Source organism: Carcharodon carcharias, chromosome 7 (genome assembly GCF_017639515.1).
Source record: "Carcharodon carcharias isolate sCarCar2 chromosome 7, sCarCar2.pri, whole genome shotgun sequence".
Lineage (NCBI taxonomy): Eukaryota > Metazoa > Chordata > Chondrichthyes > Lamniformes > Lamnidae > Carcharodon > Carcharodon carcharias.
The window spans coordinates 170,555,277-170,582,188 of NC_054473.1; the positions used below are offsets into that span (position 1 = coordinate 170,555,277).

Here is a 26,912-nt window from a genome sequence, read left to right on the forward strand (position 1 = left end):
AAGAAATGCCTATCTATTCCCCTTACAATTGAATCCCCTATAACTATTGCATTCCCACACTTTTTACTCCTCCCCTGTGCAGCAGAGCCAACCGCGGTGCAACGAATTTGGCTATTGCTGCTTTCTCCTGAGAGGCCATTTCCCCACAACAGATTCCAAAGTGGTATATCTGTTTTGCAGGGGAATAGCAACAGGAGATTCCTGCACTGCCTGCCTAATCCTGTTGCTTTGCCTGGTGGTCACCCATTCCCTTCCTGCCCGTGGACTCTGAGCCTGCGGTGTGACCACCTCTCTATAGGTGCTATCCACGTTACTCTCCGCCTCGCACGTGCGTGGTTCATGGAGGCAGCTGCACGTGTAAAAGTGTAGCTGCCCTCAAACGGATGCAATTATCGTTACTTGGATGTCTAAAACACAACTTGTGGGCTTTACGCTTTTCAAGAAACTGTCTAAAATTACTGAAGTTCTTGGAGAAGTAGGATACCCTTTTATAGAAGTAAGTGGCACTTCTGGATAGATACAGGAACACCTTTGTGAGAGGTCACGTGCTCTTTGAGAGTGGCCACGTGCCCTTTGAGATTGTTAAAAATATACCTGAATGTGCAGAAAAAGTGGACAAACTCATTGGAGCTGACAAGGCATTGGAACTATCAAGCTGGTCTCTAAATAAAAAAAAGTCTGCTGTTTTAAACAATTCAGTGCTTGCTATTTCTCTCTCTGGTGACATAAGCCTAAGGGTTATAATTTTAGGATTTGTGCTGCATGCATGATTCCACAACCTGCTATTATCACAGTGGGGTGCTTGTCAATGCACAGTTTAATTGACAGTTCCAAGTGATTATAAAAAAGTTAGACAGTCTTAGATGTAGGGCTATGGGCACAAATGCTTGTTTTTATAAGGGATTAAGTAGTTTACGGATTTAAATATGGTGAATGGATTTTTCTCAATAAGAATGTTTTTTAAATAGTGAAGTCATCAATAAACACATAACTGTTTTATTTCATCTTAACATCAGTCCTGAGCTTTGCCCATAGTGGAGACTAAGTGAGTTGGCATGGAGGGTATTAGGGCGAAGGGTGGTGGGTGGCGACATGAGTTGGCAATAAATTGGCATAGGGGCTATAAAGGGCCATGGGGGTGGGTGCAGTCTGATAGGTTGATATGGAAGGTATGAGGGGCCATGGGTGGGTGGGGGCATGACATGAAATGGAATAAAATGGAATGTGTGAGGGGTGAGAGGGTGTGACGGGTGAAACTGGAGGGTTGTTTTTTGGTTTTCTTTACAGCTATGACAAAGTGCCAAGTGCCGAGGCCAGCCTTTCAGACAGCCCACCTCCACACCCGGCAGTCTCTGTGACTACCCGCACACTGTTTCTGGGGTCAGTGAGCCCAACTCCAGTTAACACCTTACACAAACACACACACCACCCCCACCCCCCCGCACCGGTTTGCGGAGTAGGGACTTTTCCCGATTCTGCCCTTGGGAGCGAAAATTCAGGCCTTCGTGTCCATTTTCACTTTTTCAATTCATGAAGAGCAATTTACTTTTGTCTTAACTACTGAATAAAGCTTCGTTTAAGCTTCTTACCGTGTGATATTAATCCTCCAACTTCAGTGACCAGTCCTCCTAACAAGGGGAAGTATGGGCTCCAGCCAATGTCTGTGTTTATAACAATTAAAATGTCCCCCTGAAGGATGCAGTCAGCCTCCAGAATTGTTTTCACAACACGTGCCGTTCCCTTCACAACCCCTTGGCTCACTATCATACCTGTAACAAAAATAATTTTAGACTTTGGTATCTGCAGATCTTCCCTCCTAGGTGCAAAGTTTCTCAGACTAATGTAAGCATTTTAAGCTAATCATTCTGGTTTTAAAAGGACTGAACAGAAAATTTAAAACTTAAATGTTAAAGGGAAAAGCCAGGAGCCATTTACTGGAGATGAGGGAAAATGGCTCATGCTCCTGGCCACTCTTGCATTTGTAAGAAAACATCCTGATCCTGTCAGCATTTTTTTCTTTTCTTTTATTCATGGCATGGTGTGTGGGCACCACCGACAAAGCCAGCATTTATTGCCCATCCTGAAATGTTCTTGAGAAGGTTGTGGTCAGCTGCCTTCTTCAACCACTCCAGTCTATATGGTGATGATACACCCAGAGAGCTGTTCAGCAGGCAGTTCCAGAAGTTTGACCCAGTGACAGTAAAGGAATGGTGATACGGTTCCAAGTCAAAATGGTGTGGGATTTGGACAGAAACTTGTAGATGGTGGAGTTCCCATACACCTGAGCACTTATCCTTTGAGGCAGAAGGTGTTCAGGTTTTGGAGGTGTTGTCAAAGAAGCATTGGTGTGTTACTGCATTGCATGTTGTAGATTGTACAAACTGTAGTCACGGCGCTCGCTGGTGGAGAGATTTAACATTTAAGGTAGTGGATTGTGTGTCAATCAAGCGGGCTGCTTTGTCCTAGATAGCAGTGTTCTTGAGTGTTGCTGGAGCTGCACTCATCCGGGTAAGTGGGGTGTATTCCAGCACACAGCAGACTTGCACCTTGTAGATGGTGGAAAGGCTTTGGGGAGTCAGGAGATGATCCTCTTGCAGAAAATCCAACCTCTGACCTGCTCTTGTAGCTACAGTATTTGTATAGCTGGTTCAGTTACATTTCTGGTAAATGGTAACCCCCAAGATGCTGATAATGAGAGATTCGGAAATGGTAATGCCATTGAATGTCAAGTAGAGGTAGTTAGGCTCTCTCTTGTTGGAGATGGTTATTGTTTGGTATTTGTGTATCACAAATGTTATTTTCGACATATCAACTCCAGCTTGTATGTTTACCAGATCATTCTGTATCATTGCTGAAGTAGCAGAAGATGGTTGGGCCTTGGTCACTGCCATGAGGAACTCCTGCGACGATGTCCTGAGGCAAGATGATTGGGTTCCAACAACCACAATTATCTTCCTTTGTGCTATGACTCCAGCCAGTGGAGAGCTTCCTCCTTGATTCCCATTAACTTCAATGTTGCTAGGGCTCCTTGATGCCATACTTTGTCAAATACTGCGTTGATGTTAAGGGTAATCATTCCCTTCTCATTTCTGGCATTCAACTGTTTTGTTCATATTTGGACCAAGGTTATAATGAGATTTGGAACAAGTATCATATCCCAAACTGAACATCAGTGAGCAGGTAATTGGTACAGTCTGCTTGATAGCCCTGTCATTAACACCTTCCATCACTTCACTATGATCAGGAGTTGACTGATGGGGACAAATTGGCTGGATTGGATTTGTCCTGCTTTTTGTGAACTACTTTGTTGGGTGCTTTTCAGTGTTGTAGCTGCATTTGGCTAGAGGTGCGGCTTGTTCTGGAGCACCAGTCTTCAGTACTAAAACGGGGTGTTGCCAGGGTCCGTAGCCTTTCTTGCATTGCATTGCATTCAGACTTTTCTTGATATCACATAGAGTCAGCTGAATTGGCTGAAGACCAGCTTCTGTGATGTTGGATATCTTAGGAGAAGATGAGTTAGGTGAGACACTCATCGCTCGGCACTTCTGACTGAAGATTGTTGCGAACATTTCTGTCTTGTCTTTTGTGCTTATGGGATGGGCTCTGCCATCATTGAGGATTGTCAGGTTCATGGAGCCTCCTCCTATTAGTTGTTTAATTGTCCACTGCCATTCACGACTGGATGTGGCAGGACTTCAGAGCTTTGATCTGATCTGTTAGGTGTGGGATCTGTGATCTTGGTCTATATCAAGCTTCTTTTGTTGTTCAGCATGTATGTTGAACTGTGTTATAGCTTCACCAGGTTGGCACCTCATTTTAGATATGTCTGGTGCTGCTCCTGACATACTCTCTTACATGCTTCTTAAAACTTGGGTTGGTCCTCTGGCTTGATGGTAATGGTAGAGTGAGGGAAATGCCAGGTCATGAGGATGCAGATTGTGATAGGATATGGCAAATGGCCTGCAGCACCTTATAGATGCTCAGTTTTGGACTTCTAAATCTATTTTGAATCTGTTCCATTTTAGCATTGTGGTAGTACCACACAAAACAATAGAGGGTGCCACAGTATGAAGACAGAACTTTGCCTCCACAAGGATAATGCAATGATCACTCCTACCAATAATTTCATGAACAGTTGGATTTGCAACAGGTAGATTGGTGAGGATACTGAAGTAAGTTTTTCCCTCATGTTAATTCTCATTACTACACCACAGTCCCAGACCAGCAGTTATGTCCTTTAGGACTTGGCCAGCTCGGACATTAGTGATGCTGCTGAGCTACTCTTGACGATGGACATTGAAGCCTCCCAACCTAGAGTATATTCTGTACCCTTGCCACCCTTAGCACTTCTTCCAAGTGGCATCCAAAATGAAGGTGTATTAATTCATCAGCTGAGTGAGGCAACAGATAGTAATCAGGAGGATTCCCATTCTGTTGAAGGGTCATGAGGACTCGAAACGTCAACTCTTTTCTTCTCCGCCGATGCTGCCAGACCTGCTGAGTTTTCCAGGTAATTCTGTTTTTGTTGTGGAGGATTCCTTGTCCCTGTTTCACCTGATGTCCTTGGGGGTCTGGGGTCATGATTGAGGACTCCCAGGTCCACTCCTTCTCGACTGTAAAACATTGTACTATTATGTCTGGTAGATCTGTTCTGTTGGAGGAACAGGACATACCCAGGGATATCCCTGCTACTTCTTTAATCTTGAACTCTAAATCTCTATTTATAAAAGGCAACATTCTTTTGACTTGAACATGTTTTTTGCTATCTGTATTTGGGTTATTAGAGAACTATGTATTTGATTTTATAGGTTATTCTTTGATGCCTTTCCATCAAATGTAAACTCAAATTCATTATTTTTCGTATCACCTTACACTTAACTACACAATATTCAATCTATTACCTGCCTACGATTTTAATAGCTTGTTCCTACCTCCCTGAAGTCTTTAATAGTCCTCAACATTTTCCAAACCTTCTATTTTGTGTTATCAGCTAATTTTGAGATTGTTTTCCTGAAATCCAAATTTAAATTGCTTGTATACACTGAAAACAGCAATGAAAAGAGCACTTGGTGAACATGATTTTGAAGCTTTCTACAATCTATTATTGGATTTCCAAACTGCACATATAAATTTCTGTTTCTCATCTGTCAACCAACTTTCTATCCATGCTGCTACTTTTAAAAGTTGCAAACTTGTGTCTTATAAGAATGTTGAATGGCAGGGTAGGCTCAAAGGGCCAAGTGGCCTACTCTTACTGCTCTACCTTATGTTCCTATGAATGTTATTAATTTTCATCCGAAAGTTCATTGGCATTCCATCTGTTGCATCCCTTTGTCTGTTAATCATGACTTTCACTGAACAGATCCATGACGGATGTTCTTCCATGCATTTCCAATTGCTTACTGATCTCAGTTTTGTCCTTCAATTTCTTCCTTCTCTAATAGGAAGCTTCTATAGTACTTACACCTTTCACCATATTCAGTAATATCTGCTTACCTGTCAGTGTGAGACCTGTTACTTGGTTGCCAGTGGTTCCACTCTGATTGTGGTCAATAGGAATAGGCTTGCCATTGTTCATCTCCATAAATGTTAAAATCATTTGCTTTCCCAGCAGTCTTTTTCGACGCTGAGCTCTGTATAAATCATTGAGATGTTAATGGGCAACAACCTGCATTAATATGGGATCTGATTTGCTTTTCCAGAAAGTTGATACTATGTATAAACCCTTCCATTTCATAAATCATAAATGACATAAAGAAATTGTGGTCAAAATACTTTTAAATTTGTGCTAGTTAGGTTACAGTTTGAGTTTCCTTATAATTCATTTAGATAATCGCAAATGTGAAATCTACCATGAGCTTACATAATTGGGCAGCATAATAGAACATAGGGTAGAATTTTACACCTCGCCCGACCCGATCGGGCGTAAAATCACACGAGAAGACGATCAGGTGAGCACAATCTTCAGGTCGGCAGGCGCGCACGGGTGTCGGAACCGAGCCCGCCATCAATTAAAAGGTCACTTAGGGCTGTTAAAAACTCAATTGATCCAGATTTTACGTTGCCCGCATAATTTTCTGCTTGCTGCATGGGCAAAATGGGCAGGCAGGCAGCCCACAATTTGCAAAACCTCTTCCAAGGGTGGGATAATAAGGGTCAGCAGCATTGCCATTGTGAATAGTGAAGAGTTTAGGAGATAGTTTGCTGCTGGTTGCTTATTTGAATTTGACAGCTTCATCTCTGTTCTGAGCTTTGCTCTTAGCATTTCCAGGCTTCATTTCAGGACTCATTGGTGTCTCCATGCCCCCCGGAGGATTCAGACCATGTGGACCCTACCAGGTATCAGACAACCTTCTGTAACCCTGGTAATGGGGATTATGCTCTCCACTGGAGGCACCTCCTCTGAGGAGGAAGAGAGGGGCAGAAGGGAGAGGAGGCCAAATGTCCCAGTGTAACTTCCAGGGGAGGGACCTATGGGATGAGAGGCGCAGGCACAAGGGGCACAGGGCCAGCAGGTAGTCCAAGGTGGAAGGGGCCGAAGAAGATGCCACTATCGTGCTGCCAGAGTATACTGGCAGTGATGCATCTACCGCAATATGTCCAAGGTCCAATGCTGAAGGAGGCTCCATCTCTCCAGGGAGATTGTGACCTCCATTTGCGAGGTCATAGGGTCAGAGATCATCTCCAACTGTGTGGGTAGAAACTCCATGCCAGTGGCTCTGAAGGTCACAGTGGCCTTCAACTTCAGTGCCTCCGGATCTTTCCCCCACTTTCCAGGGGTCAGTGGGGGATCTTTGTGCAGTGTCCCAATCAGCTGTCCACAGTGCATCAAACCGGTGACAGAAGTTCTGTTCAGGTGGGTGATGACATTTATTCATTTCCATACAGACGAGGCCAGCCAGCTGAGTGAGCCAGAGGGTTTGCAGCGATAGCTGGGTTTCCCCGCATCCAGGGTGCAATCGAATGCACGAACGTGGCCATCAAGGTGCCAGCGGGTCAGCCGGGTGCTTTCATCAACAGGAAGGGCTTCCACTTGATGAACTTCCAGATAGTTTGTGACCACAAGATGCAGATTCTGCAAGTCTGTGCAAGATACCCTAGCAGCTCCCATGACACTTATATCCTCAGAAACTCCCATGCGCTGAGGCTATTCAGTGCTCCAGCCCGACTGGATGGATGGCTTCTGGGTGACATGGACTATCCATTGAAAAGGTGGTTATTACACCTGTTCGCCACAGAGGCAGAGCAACGTTACACTAGGAGTCATGTCTCCACAAGGGCAGTGACAGAGAGGACCATAGGCCTTCTGAAGATGTGCTTCTGATGCCTGGACTATCCAGGGAGTGCACTACAATAGTGGGTGTCACTGATAGTGATTCCATGCTGTGCTCTCCACAATCTGGCACTGACAAGGGGGGACCCACTGGAGGAAAAGGATCTTGAGGCAGCTCCACAGGCCACAGACGATGAATGTAATAATGAGTCAGAAGAGGAGAACGGTTAAGGGAACGCTGAGGGCATGGAGGCAGATCTCGGTAATCTCCAGGGAGGCAGGGAGACCAGAGACGCCTTCAACTAGGCTGCCAAAGATCTGCTTCCACCTCATGCCAGGACTGCTGCCTCCATCCAGGTGGTGTGAAATGACTCTTTCATTTGAAGCCAAAGTCCACTGAGTGCCTGTGCAATGAAGTTCAGAGCCACTTATGTTCAGCATTAATTACTGGCGTACCCCACACCAAAAAAAGTGAAGCATACTCAGGTCATTACAACAAAAGAAAAATTTATGTAACTTTCACAAACAAAACAAATTAACATTATCATCTCTGGTATTCATTTCCACACCAGCAAACATCTAAACAAAATATTACAGAACAGAAGATCACACTTGACCAGTCCCTCTTGTGCTCATGGTGCCTTAAACTTATGTTTACAAGTGCTGTGTCTCGGTGCCCACCACCACCACCCTACCTCCTCGTTGGCACCAGCATTGGAGGCAGCCTGCTGACTCTGTTGTCTTGTTGGCCTTGATGATCTTGGCAGTTGTCCTCTAGCCAGTCCTGCCTGTGCTGACCCTGCCTGGGAGGGAATGGCCAGTGCCCCAGCTGGCATCTCCCCAATCATTGCAGCCTCATCAGATGCCACGGTCGCTGGCAGTCGGGCAGAGGAGTTGTTGCTATCATCCAGAGTGCCCTGAGAGGAGCCCGCAGAGACGACAAGCGGCTTGTGCACCAACATGAGGCTGTTCTAGACTTCTCTGCTTGCCATTGATGGATGGTCACCTAGCTGGGATACTGGGTGCCTCATCGATCTCCCACACTGGCACTGACCACCTGAGGGCGTGAGGGCTTGCAGGTCAGAGAGCAACCCCTGATTCTGTCCCTGGAGCTGCCTCTCCATGGGAGTTGCCACTTTCTTAATGGAGGAGGCAGTGCGCTCGGCTATGAGGGTCAATGGAGTGCTTATGCTCTGCATGGACTCCTCCACAACAAAGACCGTGGCATACCCTCATGGATCTCTGCCATATTCTCCCGCACATCGTGCTGGACATCCAGCATCTGCCGCCTAATGGACGACTCCAGAGGCTCATCATCCACCTTCAACTCAGCATCGTCCTGGTCTCCAGCAGTCCTCCGACTGCTAGCGCCTTGGGCACTCTCTGCCTCCGCCTGCACCTCAAGCGAGTGTGAAGTGCCCTCACCACTGTGCACTGACATTTTAGCTGAAGATCTAGTGCCCACCAAGGTGCTGGTATCTATGCTGGTGCTTGGTTCAGAGAGTGGGTGTGATATAGGTGGATCTGAAGCCCAGCGGTCCTCTGGCTTCAGTGGTGGCTCTTCAGGGTCCTGTGAATGAGTGCTGCTGGAGAATCTAAGGGAGAACAATAACATATCATTAGTTTAAGTCATCACACTGTCACTGTGTATGCCAGGCACCCTGGTGAGACAATGGAGATCTGCATCATGGTGCCATCATCTAACAATGATCATTGAGGACTCCGGTTTTGAGGCTCCCATCAATGATGAGACTACACAAGAATGTTTGCACCATCCAAAACTCTTACCTTCATCTGACACCCCTGCCTCTCCATGACTGGCCTGAACGAGGCGCGTGGCAGCTCTCCAGCTCCAAGGCATTCTGCTCAAATCTGGTCAATCTGGTGGTTAATAGTGAGGTTGAGTGTCTTGAGCTACAGGAAGATATAGACGAGATGGTCAAATGGGCAGATAAGTGGCAGATGGAACTTAACCCTGAAAAGTGTGAGGTGATACACTTTGGAAGGAGTAATTTGACAAGGAAGTATTTAATGAATGGCATGACACTAGGAAGTTCTGAGGAACAAAGGGACCTTGGTGTGTGTGTCCATAGACCTCTGAAGGCGAAGTGGGGTGGTGAAAAAGGCATATGGGACACTTGCCTTTATCAATTGAGGCATAGGTTACAAAAGTAGGGAGGTCATGTTGGAGTTGTATAGAACCTTGGTGAGGCCACAGCTGGAGTACAGTGTGCAGTTCTGGTCGCCACATTATAGGAAGGATGTGCAGTGGAGGGGTTGCAGTGGAGATTCACCAGGATGTTGCATGGGATGAAACATTTAAGTTGTGAAGAGAGGTTAGATAGACTTGGGTTGTTTTTGTTGGAGCAGAGAAGACTGAGGGGTGACCTGATCGAGGTGTACAAGATTATGAGTGGCATGGACAGGGTGGATAGGGAGCAGCTGTTCCCCTTAGTTGAAGGGTCAGTCACAAGGGGACATAAGTTCAAGGTGAGGGGCAGGAGGTTTAGGGGGGATGTGAGGAAAAACTTTTTTTACCCAGAGGGTGGTGACAGTCTGGAATGCACTGCCTGGGAGGGTGGTGGAGGCGGGTTGCCTCACATCCTTTAAAAAGTACCTGGATGAACACTTGGCACGTCATAACATTCAAGGCTATGGGTCAGATGCTGGTAAATGGGATTAGGTAGGTAGGTCAGGTGTTTCTCACATGTTGGTGCAGACTTGATGGGCCGAAGGGCCTCTTCTGCACTCTGTGATTAGGAAGTTTGCAGGGCCTCCACCTATCCTTGACCTCTCAATGTGGTTATGGCTCATCTCCTCCTGAAACACAGAGGAGCATTGATTAGTCCACTCTCTACCTGCAGTGCCATTGCAGCCTGGCCAACCCCACCTGAGGAGCACCTGGCAGGATAGATCTGAGTCGTGCCCCTCGAGCCGCAAGGCACTCGGTCCAAGCAGCCGTGGCTCACCCCTTTGGCCAGCTCCAGCGTCGTTGTCAGTTGGCACTCAAACACTCCAGAGCTCCACAGGGGGACGGCCAGCCCTTAACACTTCTCCACACTGATCCATGTCAACACAGTATTCGCCCTTACCGAGCCCAGCAGATCATTGAAGCTTTTGCGACACTGCACTTATGTGCGCTGCACAATGTCGTGGCTGTTGACCTCGGCTGCCACCTCCTTTCAAGTTCTTTTTGTCTGATGCAGTGGCTTCCTCCTTCCATCTCTGGGAACGATGGCGCCCCTCCTCGCAGCCACCTCCTTCAAGAGCACCGCGAGGCACTCGTCCGAAAAATGGGGGGGTGGGCTGAATGACCCACCCAATCTGTCCTCCCGCCTGGTGTCTCCAGCCACTGTTGAGGCCATAGCTTCACTCTCCAGAACGCAGAATGTATGATTCTTCTCCAGCAGCCTTCAAGGAGCTGTCTCTGCCATTTTTAAACCACCCGCCAGGCCGCTATTGGACCCAACAGCTGACAGGCCCCCCAGCCCTTCCCGTCCACTGGGAAGACGCGTTTCACGCTAGGCAGACCTTAATTGGCCTGCCAGCGTGAAATCGCAGTCTTGGGCCGATCGCAGTCAGGGGCCTGTTTCCTGACTGGTCCCGGGCCTGCCGATTGCGTGCGCCCACCAAGGGTAAAATTCAAACCATAAGTATTTTATTTTTTCCCATTAAAAAGTATCCCTTGATATATCTAAGCATGGTAGCCTGGTGTAGTTTTATTAATCGAGCTGAAATTGGGTAAATCACCAAAGATAAGCATTTTAAAGCAGGATATCCAGTCCTTCATCTGCGTGTAATCTGATTTAAGTTCACTGAAAATAACTTCAATTAACATACTGAGCTATTTAATCTTCTCAATGATGTATGTAAGAATATCAGCTTGTTTTTTACTTTGTGTTTCTTTTTTTAATGGAGACAGAACTATAATACGGAAATACTTTGTTTTCATCATGCTCTCAAGGGCCCTTGTCAAAACTGTTAAGAGATAGGTGACATGAGAGGACTGTTTATATCAGAACAACTAAAAAAAATGCAGATGCTGGAAATCTGAGATGAAAAGAGAAATTGCTGGAAATGTTCAGCTGATTGGGCAGCATCGACAAAGAGAGCAGGCTTAATGATCAGAATTTAACCAGCAGGAGGCCCCATGTGGCCTCCAGTGAGGGAAGGCAGCTGGAATTAAATACCCATCTGGCACTTTGCTGACCAGTGGAGGGCCTGCCACAGGATTAAGGACACTTGGGGTGGAAATCCTGCCACCACCCCCACCCCCTCACTCCGAGAGCTGCTGACCAATCAGAGGCTGGCAGCTCTCCATTGTTGTCAGCACCAGCGGGAGCAGTGGCAGCTGTCAGTTATGCATGCACCAGAGGCCGAGCATCGCTGAGAGACCCCAGGCCAAAGGTGAATAAGGATGGGATGGGGGCTGAGGGGAAGGGGTTGCTGGCAGCGGGGGAAGAGGGCCAGAAGAAAGGGCATAGGGGCGGGAGGGTGGCTACCTGTGCCCCCACCACCCACCCCCACAACTTCTTTTTTGATTTTCAGTCTCCCTACGAGGTGATTCCCCTGCCAGCCACTGTCAGCAGTGGGGGAACAAGACCCTTGACCACCAGCTGGAAACTTGGACTTGAACTTTTAAGAACAGACTTCTTAAAACAACAGACTAAAAGGGACGACTGGAAATCACAACCAAAATCACAGCCAAAAAATGGCTGCTCTAATTTGCGTCACTATGAATTCCAAATTGCACCAGAGACAGTAAACTCCTGAAGAATGTGAAAGTCCCTCTCCCTTATGCCAAGGCTCAACAGCTTCAACTGCTTGTCCTTATTTCATCTCAGCATCGACTCTCTGCAGTATTTGTGTGAGTGCGGGCCCTCTGACTGTATATATGTGTGTGAAAGTTGGTGCGTATTTTATTATTTTATCCAGTTTGGTGTAAATATAATAAAACTAACCTCTTCCGTTGTAACCTCAAGAAAACCTGTCCGATTGATTATTTTATGATCATAATGCATAAACAGTTAAACACTTACAGAAAAAAACCCTGATACGATCAAACAAAGAGTGGGAAAAGAGTGGAGCCATTTGACCCCTTGTCACTTGGTCATAACAATGTCAGAGCTGACAACCTGGCAACCACATTATTTAATACGTGAACATATGATAAAAGTAAAATACTGCGGATGCTGGAAATCTGAAACAAAAACAAAATGCGGGAAAAACTCAGCAGGTCTAACAGCATCTGTGGAGATAAAAACAGAGTTAATGTTTCGAGTCCAATTTGAACCAGTCGCAGAAGGTAAGCATGCAGGTGCAGCAGGTGGCAAAGAAGGCAAATGGTATGTTGGCCTTCATAGCGAGAGGATTTGAGTACAGGAGCAGGGATGTCTTGCTGCAATTATACAGGGCCATTGTGTGCAGTTTTGGTCTCCTTATCTGAGGAAGGATGTTCTTGCAATAGAGGGAGTGCAGGGAAGGCTTACCAGACTGATTCCTGGGTTGGCAGGACTGACATATGAGGAGAGATTGAGTCGGCTAGGATAATATATGCTGGAGTTCAGAAGAACGAGGGGGGATCTCATAGAAACCTATAAAATTCTAGCAGGACTAGATAGGGTAGATGTAGGGAGGATGTTCCCGATGGTGGGGGAGTCCAGAACCAGGGGTCACAGTCTGAGGATATGGGGAAGACCATTTAGGACTGAGATGAGGAGAAATTTCTTCACCCAGATTCTGGTGAGCCTGTGGAATTCGCTACCACAGAAAGTAGTTGAGGCTAAAACGTATGTTTTCAAGAAGGAGTTAGATATAGCTCTTGGGGTGAAAGGGATCAAAGGGTATGAGGAGAAAGCAGGAGTAGGCTATTGAATTGGATGATCAGCCATGATCATAATGAATGGCGGAGCATGCTCGAAGGGCCGAATGGCCTACTCCTGCTCCTATTTTCTATGTTTCTTTGAACATACGAATTAGGAACAGGAGTAGGCCACTCGGCCCCTTGAGCCAGCTCCGCCATCCAATAAAGTCATGGCTGATCTGAATGTAACCTTAACTCACATTCCTATCTCCCCCCAACAACTTTTCACCCCCTTGTTAATCAAGAATCTATCTAGCTCTGCCTTAAAAATATTCAAAGACTCTGCTTCCACCGCCTTTTGGGGAAGAGAGTTCCAAAGACTCACTACCCTCTGAGAGAAAAAAATTCTCTTCATCTCTGTCTTAAATAAGCAACCCCTTATTTTTGAACAGTGACCCCTAATTCTAGATTCTCCCACAAGAGGAAACATCCGATCCACATCCACCCTGTCAAGAGCAATCAGGATCTTAAAGGCTTCAATTAAGTCGCCTCTTACTCTTCTAAATTCCAGTGGATACAAGCCTAACCTGCCCAGCCTTTCTTCATAAAACAACCCACCCATTCCTGGTATTAGTCTAGTGAAGCACTGAACTGCTTCTAATGCATTTAATGCTTACTTACCTTTCAAAACAAAGTTCAATCATCACTCATTGTATCAAAAACAAAAATAACTCATGCTACAGTGTTTCATTATGACATGTGAAATAGGCAATAGCTTTAGTACTTAACTTTCATACGCTTCCCGCCTCCAAATCATTGTTCACCAATGGTTCATAACATCTCTGTGCTGGTGTAATTCATGATGCCTAACAAAATGGCCCAACTCCATCAAAATTGCAGAAGGTTTGAAATTCCCACTTCCACAATGATGCCGCAAATAACAGGACATCAGCATGCAGGGCCCCTGCGCCACCCCCTTATTCCACATCGCTGAAAATTGCCGGCATTACAAATGGGAGTGGGAATCCTGGTTTTGGGTCCCGCTTTCCATATTTAAAGCCAGCCCGATGCACTTCAGCCCAGTTGGGAAAATCCAGTTTGTCAACACTGATTCTCTCCACAGATGCTGTCTGACCTACTGAACATTTCAAGCATTTTGTGTTTCTATGTATATCAGAGGTTGGTTTAGGGAAAATAACAGTCTGGTGTGAAAAGGATGAGAAATGAGACCTCTCCTCCATGTTTGGTAAACTATTTGAAATACATGAGTGTTTTAAAACATGAGTTAAGAGCTGCATTCAGCAGGAAGAGAACCATAACCAAAAACGGTACAAGACAGATGATATGTTTAACTTAGCAGGAGAAAATAGAAGGGAAAACACCCTGGGAGGCTTGGAGAAGTTGTTAAATTGGATGCAGAGCTGGCACACACTATTCTTTGTGATTGGTTAGGGTGTTTGAGATTAATGTTTTGTCAGTAATAAATGAATTGAATTATCAAATATATTACAGTCACTGGTTGTGTGGATCTGTTAAAAGGGGTAAGGAAAGAACGAGCCAACAGTGAACTCAAATGAGTTAAAAGCTTTTTGATTTAGAAAAATACTTTCTAAATGTGCCTATTAGTATCTGGGTGCCAAAGAAAATGAATGAAATTTGAATTGCCTTCCCAAACCACTGCCATCAGCGGAATTGTGCAACCAGGAAGCATGACCCGTCTTGTGGGCATGGACCTTACCCAGGGGTGAACTGAATCTTGAAACAGCCTTAAATACGGCAGAAAACACAAACCTAAATGCTTCTGGCCCTAAGGCACGTTTAAAGTTCTCTGATCTTTTGTGCTGGTTCAAATTGGGTTAATATTACTTTAAAAATCGTCACCTTGAATTTCTGCAAGGTTTCTCTCAACTCACCTTCTCTCCACCCCTATAATATCAACAGAAGATTGGTAGAATGTTTGGGAAAACCAGCAAAAACGGTGATTCTGACCATTTCTTTTGGATTTTCTCTGAAGTTATGGTGCGATATTGGGAGATTTGCTGTAGAAATTCTAACTCGCTGAATAACTTTCAATTTTGTTAACTAATAAAAGATCCATTATAAATTACTTTTGTTAATGAATTAAATTCACACTTAATTGGATGAACATTCAAATAGTGGTAGCCAGGAAAAGACACATTGGTCCATGCAGCCTTTCCCATATATTGTGATGTTCTGTGCACCATTACCCACTCCCACCTAAAATCCAAGTAATATCCACTGAGAGACAAAAGACAAATAAGCCCTGATATTTTTTCTGATTATTTAACAGATTTTAAAGGCTACTCCCACGAAAACTCTAAATACTGTGGCTTTTTAATTTCAATTCCTTTATAAACAGTATGTCATTAGACAACTGTGTGCTCCATACCTGGAGATTAAAGCAGGTGATCTATGTAGAAGCAGTTTTCCAATTTCTGAGTGGGTCAGGAAGAAAAGCAAGTCCTTGTCTGGCAGAAATCCCTGAAATATTAATATTTGGTGAGTGAATTCTTTATATAATAACCAACTTCTTTCCATCACAAATCTAAAGTAATTACTACCATAAAATGACTGTTGAAGCTACGGAATAACCCTTTAAAATTGTAAGGCTGGATCTTATGCCAATACCACCCCCCTCCCCAGGGCTGGGCGTGTTTTTAATGGTGGGGGGGTGCACAAAATATGACAGGTTGCTAGCCCACCACCTTCTTGCTCATACAGAACCCTATCCTGATAATACACGAGATAGGTAAGGCACCCTCTAGCACAACTGTCCTTAGGCCTATAGAGGCCTGTATGTGGCCACTTAAGGACCTCAATCTGCCTGCACTCGCATAATATGCTGGGCAGTAGAAATAGGCAAGAGTGGGAGGGTCGCTTTTTTTAGCAATGTTGGTGAAAAGGCAGGAAAGAAGGGGGTACCTCCTTTGGAGGTCCCCTGTACACATTGGGGGCATTCCCAGAGAGATCGTACTCCCACTTTGTGCCTCCCTGCCTGGCCTCCAAAACCCTCCCTCCCAGCCCGTCATGCCCCTTCCTAGGGTGCATGATCCAGCCCGGCCCAAAAAGGCCCAACTTACCTATATGACAATCCTCGTAGCGCACACTACTGAGTTGTGATGCTGCTGGGACTGCAAGAGCTGCTGGTCAATCAGGTTGTCTGGCAGCTCTCGAGGGCATGACTTCCATCTACTGTGAGGCAGAATTCCGACTCTCAACTTGTTAAGGCCACCTGTTACACCACTGCAGGGAAGTCTTTTTTCGAGTCGGTCACACCACTGTGAAACTCAAGGGCAGAAATTTCTGGTCAGCGTGTGAGGATGGGCCCGACACGCCAACGTGTAAAATAACACGTGATGCGTCCCGGTGTTATCGCGTGCATCACGATATTTCATTTGGCGGTTATGCGCCGGAGTCGGCTGCGCGCCCACTGAAATGTAAACGGCCTATTAAGGCTGTTAAGAAATCAATTGAGCCACTTGAGAACGCTGCCCGTCCTTAAGGTTGGCGGGCAGGTGGTAAGTCCAAGCGGCCTTTGCGTTTTTCAGGAAACCTCATCCATGAGCAGGGTGAGGTTTCCTAAAGCTTTTATTAAATAAATTAATTTAATTTTCATAAATATAAAAACATGTCCACACTCATGTGGCACAGTCACACGAAGAGACATGTTTAAATATATTTTTAACTCAATTCTTTAATTATTTTAATATTCATTCAATCTCCCTGAGGCAGGGTGATTGCTGCGTTCTTTCGTGCTGGCCCCGACTCTCCCTCCTCCCCCCACCCGCACAGATAGCGCTGAGCACTACCGGCCACGTATTACGCTAGGCCGGCCTTAATTGGCCCGCCTGCGTAAAATGGCGGCGCAGAGTCAATCGCGGGTGATGATCGGCTTCCGCCCAGCCCGCCCGCCATAGGAAAAGTCCTGGCCCAAAGTAATCTGCACCTGAAATTGATGCCCAGTCTAGATGGGACAGTAGATAACAGTGCAGATGTACCTGAGTACCACTCTTTCCAGGTGTTGGCCAAGAGCAGCAGACTCAGAGTACATTCTGCCTGGCCATGCACTATTTTTTACAGCCCATACAATTATATTTTCCATTGAACACAATGAAGAGAAATATTCAGTAGAGTGTAAACCAATGTTCCAACCTGTCGCATAGGGAGTTAGGTTTAAATTTCCCTTGATGCCCTTTCGTACATAGTTTTGTAGACATGTCCAGGTAAATCCATCATTACCTGTATATGTGATTGGACAGGTAATACACACCTCCTAAGCCCTGCTGACTCTCCATTCTTCCTCCTCTTTGACTTTGTCCAAATAGTACAAAGAGGGATTTGTTTTGGGATATCCAGTATTCCAAGGAGTGAATTGCTTGGAAAAATGGGCACAGTGAAAGTTCTCCAAAAATCTCATTTGCCCACAGAGGTGACAACCAAAAAAAAACCCAACAACATTTCAGACAACAAATTTTAAATTGCAACTGAAGGTTGTTGTTATCCCATTTCACCGTCGCAACTCAAGCTGTCACATTTACATGGTCAAAATTAATAAATTGTGAATTTCTGCCATTAAAGCTGAAAAATAAAGTCAGCATCTAAATAGCATTGCTTCTCCCAGTTAAAATATTATGCTGAGACTTCCATTTATTTTTTGAAAAGCTTTCAGTACATAATGGAATTGTAATTGGAAATATCAATCATGATGAATTGATAGCACAAATAGAAATAAATGAGTACAATTTGATAGCCATTGCAGAGATGCGGCTGCAAAATGATCACGGCTGGGGACCTAAATATTCAAGGTGTTTGATATTTTGGATGGACAGGAAGAAAGGAAAAAGGAGGTGGGGAAGCTCTATTAATAAAGAATAACATCAGTATAGTAGTGAGAAATTATCTTGGTTTGGAAGGTCAGGATATAGAATTAGTTTGGGTGAAGGTAAGAAACAGCAAAGGAAATAAGTCACTGTTGGGAGTAGTTTATAAGCTCCCTATCAGTAGCTACACTATAGGACAGAGTGTAAATCAAGAAATAATGGGGGCTTGTAAGAAAGATATGGTCAATTTTATTTTTCATATAGATTGGACAAACCCTATTGGAAAAGGTAGCCTGGAGGATGAGCTCATGGAGTGTATTTGGGGCAGTTTTTTTTGAATGATTCATTCTGGAACCAAACAGGGAACAGGTTATTTTAGTCCTGGTAATGTGTAATGAGACATGATTAATTAATGATCTCATAGTAAAGGACTCTCGAGGTAGGAGGTAGGAGTGATCATAACAATGGTAGGATTCCACATTCAGTTTGAGGGTGTGATAAGTGGGTCTGAAACTGGTGTCTTGAACTTAAATGAAGGCAAGTATAAGAGTATGAAGACAGCTGGCTAAAGTGGATTGGGAAATAGGTTAAAAGATAAGACAGTAGAGAATCTTCAGCTGCTTCATCAATGACCTTACATCCATCATAAGGTCAGAAGTGGGAATGTTCGCTGATGATTCCACAAATTGTTCAACACCAATCGCAAATCCTCAGATACTGACACCGTCCATATCTAAATACAGCAAGACCTGGACAATATGCAGGCTTGGACTGACAAGGGGCAAATAACATGCATGCCACACAAGTACCAGGCAATGAACATCTCCAACAAGATAGAATCTAACCATCGCCTGCTTGACATTCAGTGTCATTACCATCACTGAATTCCCCACTATCAACATCCTGGGGGTTGCCATTGACCAGAAACTGAACTGGACTAGCCATATAAAAACTGTGGCTACAAGAGCAGGCTAGAGGCTAGGAATCCTGTGTTGAGTAGCTCCCCTCCTGACTCCCCAAAGCCTGCCCACAATCTACCAGGCACAAGTCAGGAGTCTGATGGAATATTCTCCACTTGCCTGGATGAGTGCAGCTCCAACAACACTCAAGAAGCTTGACACCATCCAGGACAAAGCAGCCTGCTTGATTGGCACATCATCAACAGACATTCACTCCCTTCACCACTGATGCACAGTGGCAGCAGTGTGTACCATTTTCAAGACTTATTACGGAAACTCACCAAGGATCCTTGGACATCACCTTTCAAACCCATGACAGCTACCGTCTAGAAGGACATGGGCAGCAGACAAATGGGAACACCACCACCTGGAAGTTCCCCTCCAAGCCACTCACCATCCTGACTTGGAACTGTAGTGCCATTCCTTCACTGTCGCTGGATCAAAATCCTGGAACTCCTTCTCTAACAGCTCTGTGAATGTACCTACACCACATGGACAGCAGCGGTTCAAGAAGGCAGCTCACTATCACCTTCTCAAGGGCACTTAGGGATGGGCAATAAACACTGGCCTAGTCATACCCACCCACAAACCATGAAGGATTCCAAAAAAAATCAGTGGCAGATATTTAAAGACATGTTTCATAACTCTCAGCAAAGATATATTGCATTGAAAAAGGAATGCTCTGTGAGAAGGATGCAATATGCGTGGCTAACTAAATAAGTTAAGAATAGAAAGAAAAGACAAACAATGCTGCAAAGATGAGTTGGAAAAATTTTATAAGCCAGCAAAAAAAAAATAAAGAGAGAAGAATTGGAGTATGAGAGAAAAATAATAAGAAATAAAGAACAGACACTAAAGGCTCCTACAAAGGAAAAGATAGCTAAAGTGAGCATTGGTCCCTTAGAGGTTGAAACTGGGGAATTAATAATGGGAAGCAAGGAAATGGCAGAGACTTTGAGCAAGTATATTATACCTGTCTTCATGATAGAAGACAAAAAGTGCATCCCAAGAATAGTAGAAAGGTGGGAAAGGCGGGGTGATGGAAAATGGGAGGAACATAAAACAATCACGATTACTAGAGAAAAAGTATGAGAAAAACTAATGGGACTAAAATAAAAATAAAAATACCTGGGAAAACTCAGCAGGTCTGGCAGCATCTGCGGAGAGGAACACAGTTAGCATTTCGAGTCTGTATGACTCTTCAACAGAACTAAGTAAAAATAGAAGAGAGGTGAAATAAAAGCTGGTTTAAGGGGGGGGAGGTGGGACAAGTAGAGCTGGATAGAGGGCCAGTGATAGGTGGAGATAATCAAAAGATGTTATAGATAAAAGGACAAAGTGGTGTTGAAGGTGGTGATATTATCTAAGGAATGTGCTAATTAAGGGTAGAAAGCAGGACAAGCAAGGTACAGATAGCCCTAGTGGGAGTGGGGGTGAAGGAATCGAAATAGGCTAAAAGGTAGAGATAAAACAATGCTTGGAAATACATTTAAAAATAATGGAAATAGCTGGGAAAAGAAAAATCTATATAAATTATTGGGGAAAAAAAGGGGGGATCGGAAAGGGGATGGGGATGGAGGAGAGAGTTCATGATATAAAATTGTTGAACTCAATATTCAGTCTGGAATGCTATAAAGTGCCTAGTCAGAAGAGATTTTTCTTTTCCCACCTATTTCCATTATTTTTAAATGTATTTCCAAGCATTGTTTTATCTCTACCTTTTAGCCTATTTCAATTCCTTCACCCCCACTCCCACTAGGGCTATCTGTACCTTGTTTGTCCTGCTTTCTACCCTTAATTAGCACATTCCTTAGATAATATCACCACCTTCAACACCTCTTTGTCCTTTTGTCTATGACATCTTTTGGCTAGCTCCACCTATCACTGGCCCTCTATCCAGCTCTACTTGTCCCACCCCTCCCCCCCTTAAACCAGCTTATATTTCACCTCTCGTCTATTTTTACTTAGTTCTGTTGAAGAGTCATACGGACTCGAAACATTAACTGTGTTCCTCTCCACAGATGCTGCCAGACCTGCTGAGTTTTTCCAGGTATTTTTATTTTTTTTTGGATTTCCAGTATTCGCAGTTCTTTGCTTTTATCTTAATGGGACTAAATGTTGACAACTCCCTTGGACCTGATGGTCTACAACCTAGGGGCTTAAAAAAAAGTAGTTGCAGAGGCAGCAATGCATTAATTGTAATCTTCCAAAATTCCCTTGATACTGGAAGGTCCCAGCAGATTGGAAAACTGCAGGCGTAACACTCCTATTCAAGAAAGGAGGGAGTCATGAAAGCAGGAAACCATGGGTCCGTCAGTCTAACATCTGTTATTGGAAGAAATGCTAGAGTCCACTATTAAGGAAGTAGTAGCAGGACATTTAGAACATTATAATACATCCTGGCAGACTCAGCCCAACTTTGTGAAAGGGAAATAACGTTTGACAAATTCTTTGACAGAGTTCATTGAGGAAGTACCAAACAAAGTACTTAAAGGGGAAATGGTAGATATAGCATACTTGAATTCCAAGAGGCATTTGATAAGGCGCCACATAAAATATTACTACACAAGATAAGAGCTCGTGGTGTTAGGGTTGATATGGCATGGATAGACCGTGAGCTAACTAACAGGAAACCAACCAAAAGTACCTGGAAAAACTCAGCAGGTCTGACAGCATCTGCGGAGAGGAATACAGTTGACATTTCGAGTCCGCGTGAGTCTTCATCAGAACTAAGTAAATAGAGAAATGAGGTGAAATATGGATTTCTCTATTTCCTTCATTCTGATTAAGGGTCATACGGACTCGAAACGTCAACTGTATTCCTCTCTGTGGATGTTGTCAGACATGCTGAGTTTTTCCAGGTATTTTTGTTTTTGTTTCAGATTTCAAGCAAACGCAGTATTTTGCTTTTATAATAGGAAACAAAGTCGTGAATAAATGGATCATTTTCAGGTTGGCAAACAGTAACTAGTGGAGCGCCACAGGGATCAATGCTGCAGCTTCAACCATTTTCAATGTACGTTAATGACTTGGATGAAGCAACCAAATGCATTGTAGCCAAATATGCTGATAGTACAAAGTTAGGTAGAAGGGCAAATAAGTGAGGAAGATAAAAAGGGTCTGCAAAGTGATATAGATAGGTTAAATGATTGGGAAAAAATTGGCAAATGCAGTATAATGTAAGAAAATGTGAAGTTGGCCAGTTTGGCAGGGAGAATAGAAAAACAGAATATTATTTACATGGAGAGTGACTTCAGAAAGTTGAGGTACAAAGGGATTTGGGTATCCTTGCACATGAATCATAAAAAGTTAGCATACTGAAGTAATTAAGGCAAATGGAAGGTTAGCCTTTATTACAAGGGGGATGGAGTATATAAGTGGGGAAGTCTTGTTACAAATATATTGGGCATTGGTGAGGCCACACCTAGAGTACTGTGTATAGTTTTGGTCTCCGCACTTATGGAAGGATATACTGCCATTGGAAGCAATTTCATGAAGGTTCACTAGGCTGATTACTGGAGTGAACGGGTTATTTTATGAGAAAAGGTTGAGCAGGTTGGGCATATACTCTTTGGAGTTTAGAAGAATGAGAGGTGTAGCTTATTGAAAAAAATGAGATTCTGAGGGGGTTTGACAAGGTATATCCTGAGAAGATGTCTCCTTATGGGGAATCTAGAAATAGGGAACACAGTTTAAAAATAAGGGATCTCCCAATCAAGATGGAGATCAGGAGGAATTTCGTCCGTCAGAGGAGTGGGCTCCACATAGAGGAGTGGAGTTTGGGATAGATAAGGTTGATCGACAAGGGAGTCAAGGGTTATAGAGGACAGGCAGGAAAGTGGAGTTAAGGCACAATCAGATCAGCCATCATTTTATTGAATGGCAGAGCAGGCTCGATGAGCTGAATGGCCTACTCCTGCTCCAATTTCTTACGATATTATGATTTTATGTGCAAATGAGCGGAGACCAGCTGGCCACTAATCTCCGCCCATCTTTTATGTCCAATTAAGTTCCATAGGTGTTTACTCCTATGTGTCCTGCACAAGTGATTAGTGCATGAGTTGTAGAATTGCACAGGATCTGACAGAGAGGAGCAAAAACCTTAAAAACAGAGTCAACGTTAAAACTCAGGTCATCCTGATGCCCAGGAATTTCAAATGTATTCGGTATTTCATAGATGTCAAAGAGGAAAAATTCAGTAAATTGCCAACCCAATACATTGTTTACAGTGAACAGTAACAGTCTTGTTTTATTGCCAATCATTAACCTGTGGCAATGAGATGCAACAGCTATGAATATGCCCCTCGCAACTAGGAAATTTATTCATTCAAAGTATTGGATCAGAATAGTTAAATATTGGTATGAAATACCACTCCAAAAACACTTAAGAAGCTGGACTCCAACCAGGACGAAGCAGCACGTTGGAATGACGCCCCATCCAGCTCCTTAAAATTCACTCCCTTCACCCCCACTGGTGCATCATGGATGCAGTGTGTGTCATCTCCAAGATGAACTGCAGCAACTCATTAAGGCATTCTCTACAGAACCTCCCAAACCTGCGACCTCTACTGTCCAGGGGACAAAGGCAGCAGACACATGGAAACATCACCACGTGCAAGTTCACCACCAAGTCACATGCCATTCTGACTTAGAAATGTATCACCATTGCCATTCGTTCATTGTCACTGTGTCAAAATCCTGGAACTTCCTATCTAACAGCATTGTGAGAATACCTTCATCACATGGAATGCAGTGGCTCACCATCACTTTCTCAAGAGGACAATTAGGGATGGGTAATGAATGCTGGCCTTGCCACTGATATCCACATCCCATAAACAAATAAATACATAACTATTAATACACACCTCCTGTACCATTAAGTTAGCTAGTTTCCAATAGGCTCTTTTAAAGACATCAGTCATTTTGATTCCCATAGATTTTCCAAATTCTCTCACGGCAACAGCTTTTCTTGCCTTTGGTAATACCAAGCGCAGGATAAACCTACAACAGAAAGAGAACTCTGTCATCATATTCCAAATGTGTATATTTTAATGAATGTGGATTGTTTTTTTACATACTTCTGGAATTTTGAAAGTGGTGACTTGATGGAAGCGATGGCATCCTCTGAAGACTTTTTGATCTTTCTGGCAATGGGCTTGTTGTTCCGTAAAGCTGCCTGGATGGCGGGAATAATTTTATTTGGTTCACTTGCCCATGATTTCTCATGCAATTCAGCCTACCAGAGAAAAAAAGACATTTGGGAAAGTGTGACATGATTATGACCAGAAAGTTTGCATAAGTTAGCAAAATTAGGGCCAGAGAGTAAAGCTTCAAAGCAGTTCAATTATCTTCTAAATACTAGTTCTTGTTTTTCTGGTCTTCCCTCCCACTCCTTCAATCTTGGTGGTAATCCACATTGTGCCCCTTGGCTCATCACCTTGCAATCTTAATGAAAAAAGCAAGAAAGTGGGGGATTCACAGAAGAGCATTAGAAATTTTAGGAATATTTTAGGCAATAAGTCCATCATTTTCCAATCAGTTAAGTGTACCTTAAGTATAGAAGTCATTTTATGATTCCATTATCCCAGCGGGGACACCATTGTTAAAGTAAATGTAGATCAGAGATAAAGTCAGAACCTTGTCATAGCCATTCTCTAAAAGATGCTCCTTGTTCAAAGTGGTCTTCCAACAAGACCACACACTTGAAATTATCCTTATATTTCTCCTCTCTTTTTCTCTCTAGCTATACCAAGTTGCCTTTAAATTAAGAAAAATAATTAACTTGCATTCAGTCAGTGGTATAAAACTTGAGTGTTACTAAAGAAAAGAGGATTTTATCAAAGCCTTTCATCTTGCATTCATCTAGACATTTCGCAAGAATACATATCCAAGGAAGACAACAAATTTATACTGTATGAGAAGAGAGTGCTGATTGGTTGGCAAGTGGACTCTGATTGGTAGAGGCATTGCCATCTAGAATGCACCAGTTGATGGTGACTGACAGTTAACTGCCAAGCATTGTTTGAAATTTAAACCAGGCAGCTTAACTCTGACTGGTCAAGGCATTGCCCTGAGAAATGAACTAGCAAATGGCTGTCACTTATTTGTTTTTAGCTGAAACAGGCGCAATGTGTGTATATGTTCTTTCTGTCCACAAAGAACAGGGCTCTGGGTATTAATATATGTAGCTTCCAGTACATGCAAATGCACCATAATGTGAGCCTGACTGACAATCTTAAATTGGTTATCAGCATAATTATTAGCACACTGAGGATTGTTTAGCAAATGTCCAATCATGGAATCACATCCAATATTGGACACTGTTTTTGAGTTTTGCAAGCATGGGCTGGTTGGGCACAGTCTGCACCTTGCTCATTGTGAACAGCGGAAGGAATATGTTGTTTGATATGCTCCACCAGCCTTTGGGATGTACGGCCTATATACCTAGCATCACAGTGGCACTCAAATTCATAAACTATATTACTCATTTGTGTGATAGACAGAATCTTTTTGGCTTGACGACAGCATACTGTTAATGGCGAATACCACTAGTGTTGCTACTGCATAGTAGCAGCATGAAACAACTAGCTTCACCTATTGCTCAAATGCCCTTCCAGGGTAATCTGAGGTCGACTGGGCACCTTTCAGGCTGAAAGTGATGGCCTTAGGCCCATTCATGAGACTGTGCGATATACATCACAAAATAATCTGCTCAGGGTAGCCATTATTCCGCAAGATGCCTTTGATGCGCCCTATTTCAGCATCAAGCTTGCATGGTGAGCAAAAAACTCAGGCCCTATTTTCTAGGTTGCCAATAAGACCTATCTTATATCACGTGAAAGAGTAAGAATCCTGATGCGTATATTGACTAGTGAAGATAGGCTTTCAGTAGACAGTGGTAGAGAACCTCCTGATGGATTTCTCAACTAGTACGTCAAGAAAAGAGAGTTAATTTGACATTTAACCACTCCATTTCAAAGGTGAATTTGAGTGACGGGTGGAACCCATTAAGTCATGTAAGGAAATTATTACATGCAGCTGCAGATTTAAATATAACAAACATATCATCCACGTATCAGAAATATGCAAGGGTTAGGAAGTTATGTGTCATTCCATCAAAGATTCATTTCTAATGGAACCCAAAGATGATGTTTGTGAGAGCTGGGCTGAGAGAGGATCCCATCACAACATCAACTATTTGGGCATACATGGTGTCATTAAAACTGAATTCAGCTGCACGAGTTATCAAGTTCATAAGCTCAATGAATACTGATTCATTCAATTGGGACCTGAGCTCCCAATTTATGTTACAGACAGGAGCGGGTTTAATTTAAATGGGTGCGTTTGATTTTTGATTTGCTCCCTTTATAAATGGTGGCATTTTCTCCCCAGCTCCTTAGTTTTGGAGTGATCTAATCCTAGATTAATAACCCCACAGCAAACTCGAGATAGGATAGAATCAGAGAATTAGTTTATTTTACACACACTCAAAACGTGGGGAGGAGGTGTTGTTACGTAACCAAAATACATTCACACAATAAAAGATGATATAAGGGAAAGAAAGCGGTGCAGGGCAAAGACTACAGACAAAATAAGAATTATTGTTTTACATGAGTCCAGAGTCCAGAATCAAATGTCAAATGGTGTATACCTTCAGATAAGCGAACAGGCTGAAGCTGATACTGGATGATCCACTTTTCCAGTAGTGCTGATGCCTCGATGAGTGAAGCACATAGAGATGAATTAGTCTTGTTGTAGGCACTGATACAGAAGTTCAGATGTTCCAGTAGAAACAGTGTGGTTGAGGGCCAGGTAATTTAAACAAAGAACAAAGAACAAAGAAAAGTACAGCACAGGAACAGGCCCTTCAGCCCTCCAAACTTGCGCCGATCATATTGCCCGTCAACTAAAACATTTTGCACTTCCAGGGTCCGTATCCCTCTATTCCCATCCTATTCATGTATTTGTCAAGTTGCCTGTTAAACACCACTATCGTACCTGCTTCCACCACCTCCTCTGGCAGCGAATTCCAGACA

The 26,912-nt window shown here is 43.7% G+C and overlaps 1 protein-coding gene across 1 annotated transcript in view; it reads right to left on the reverse strand.

Annotated features, from left to right (window-relative positions):
• LOC121280396 (uncharacterized phosphotransferase YvkC-like) overlaps window positions 1-26,912 on the reverse strand; it is an 81,993-nt gene that overhangs the window by 10,545 nt on the left and 44,536 nt on the right. The window contains exons 16-20 of the mRNA XM_041192348.1: window positions 23,955-24,112; window positions 23,742-23,877; window positions 15,487-15,578; window positions 5,497-5,633; window positions 1,590-1,769 (exon numbers count right to left, since the gene is read on the reverse strand). Of these exons, the coding sequence (XP_041048282.1) occupies window positions 1,590-1,769; window positions 5,497-5,633; window positions 15,487-15,578; window positions 23,742-23,877; window positions 23,955-24,112 (703 nt within the window). The remainder of the gene's footprint in view (window positions 1-1,589; window positions 1,770-5,496; window positions 5,634-15,486; window positions 15,579-23,741; window positions 23,878-23,954; window positions 24,113-26,912) is intronic.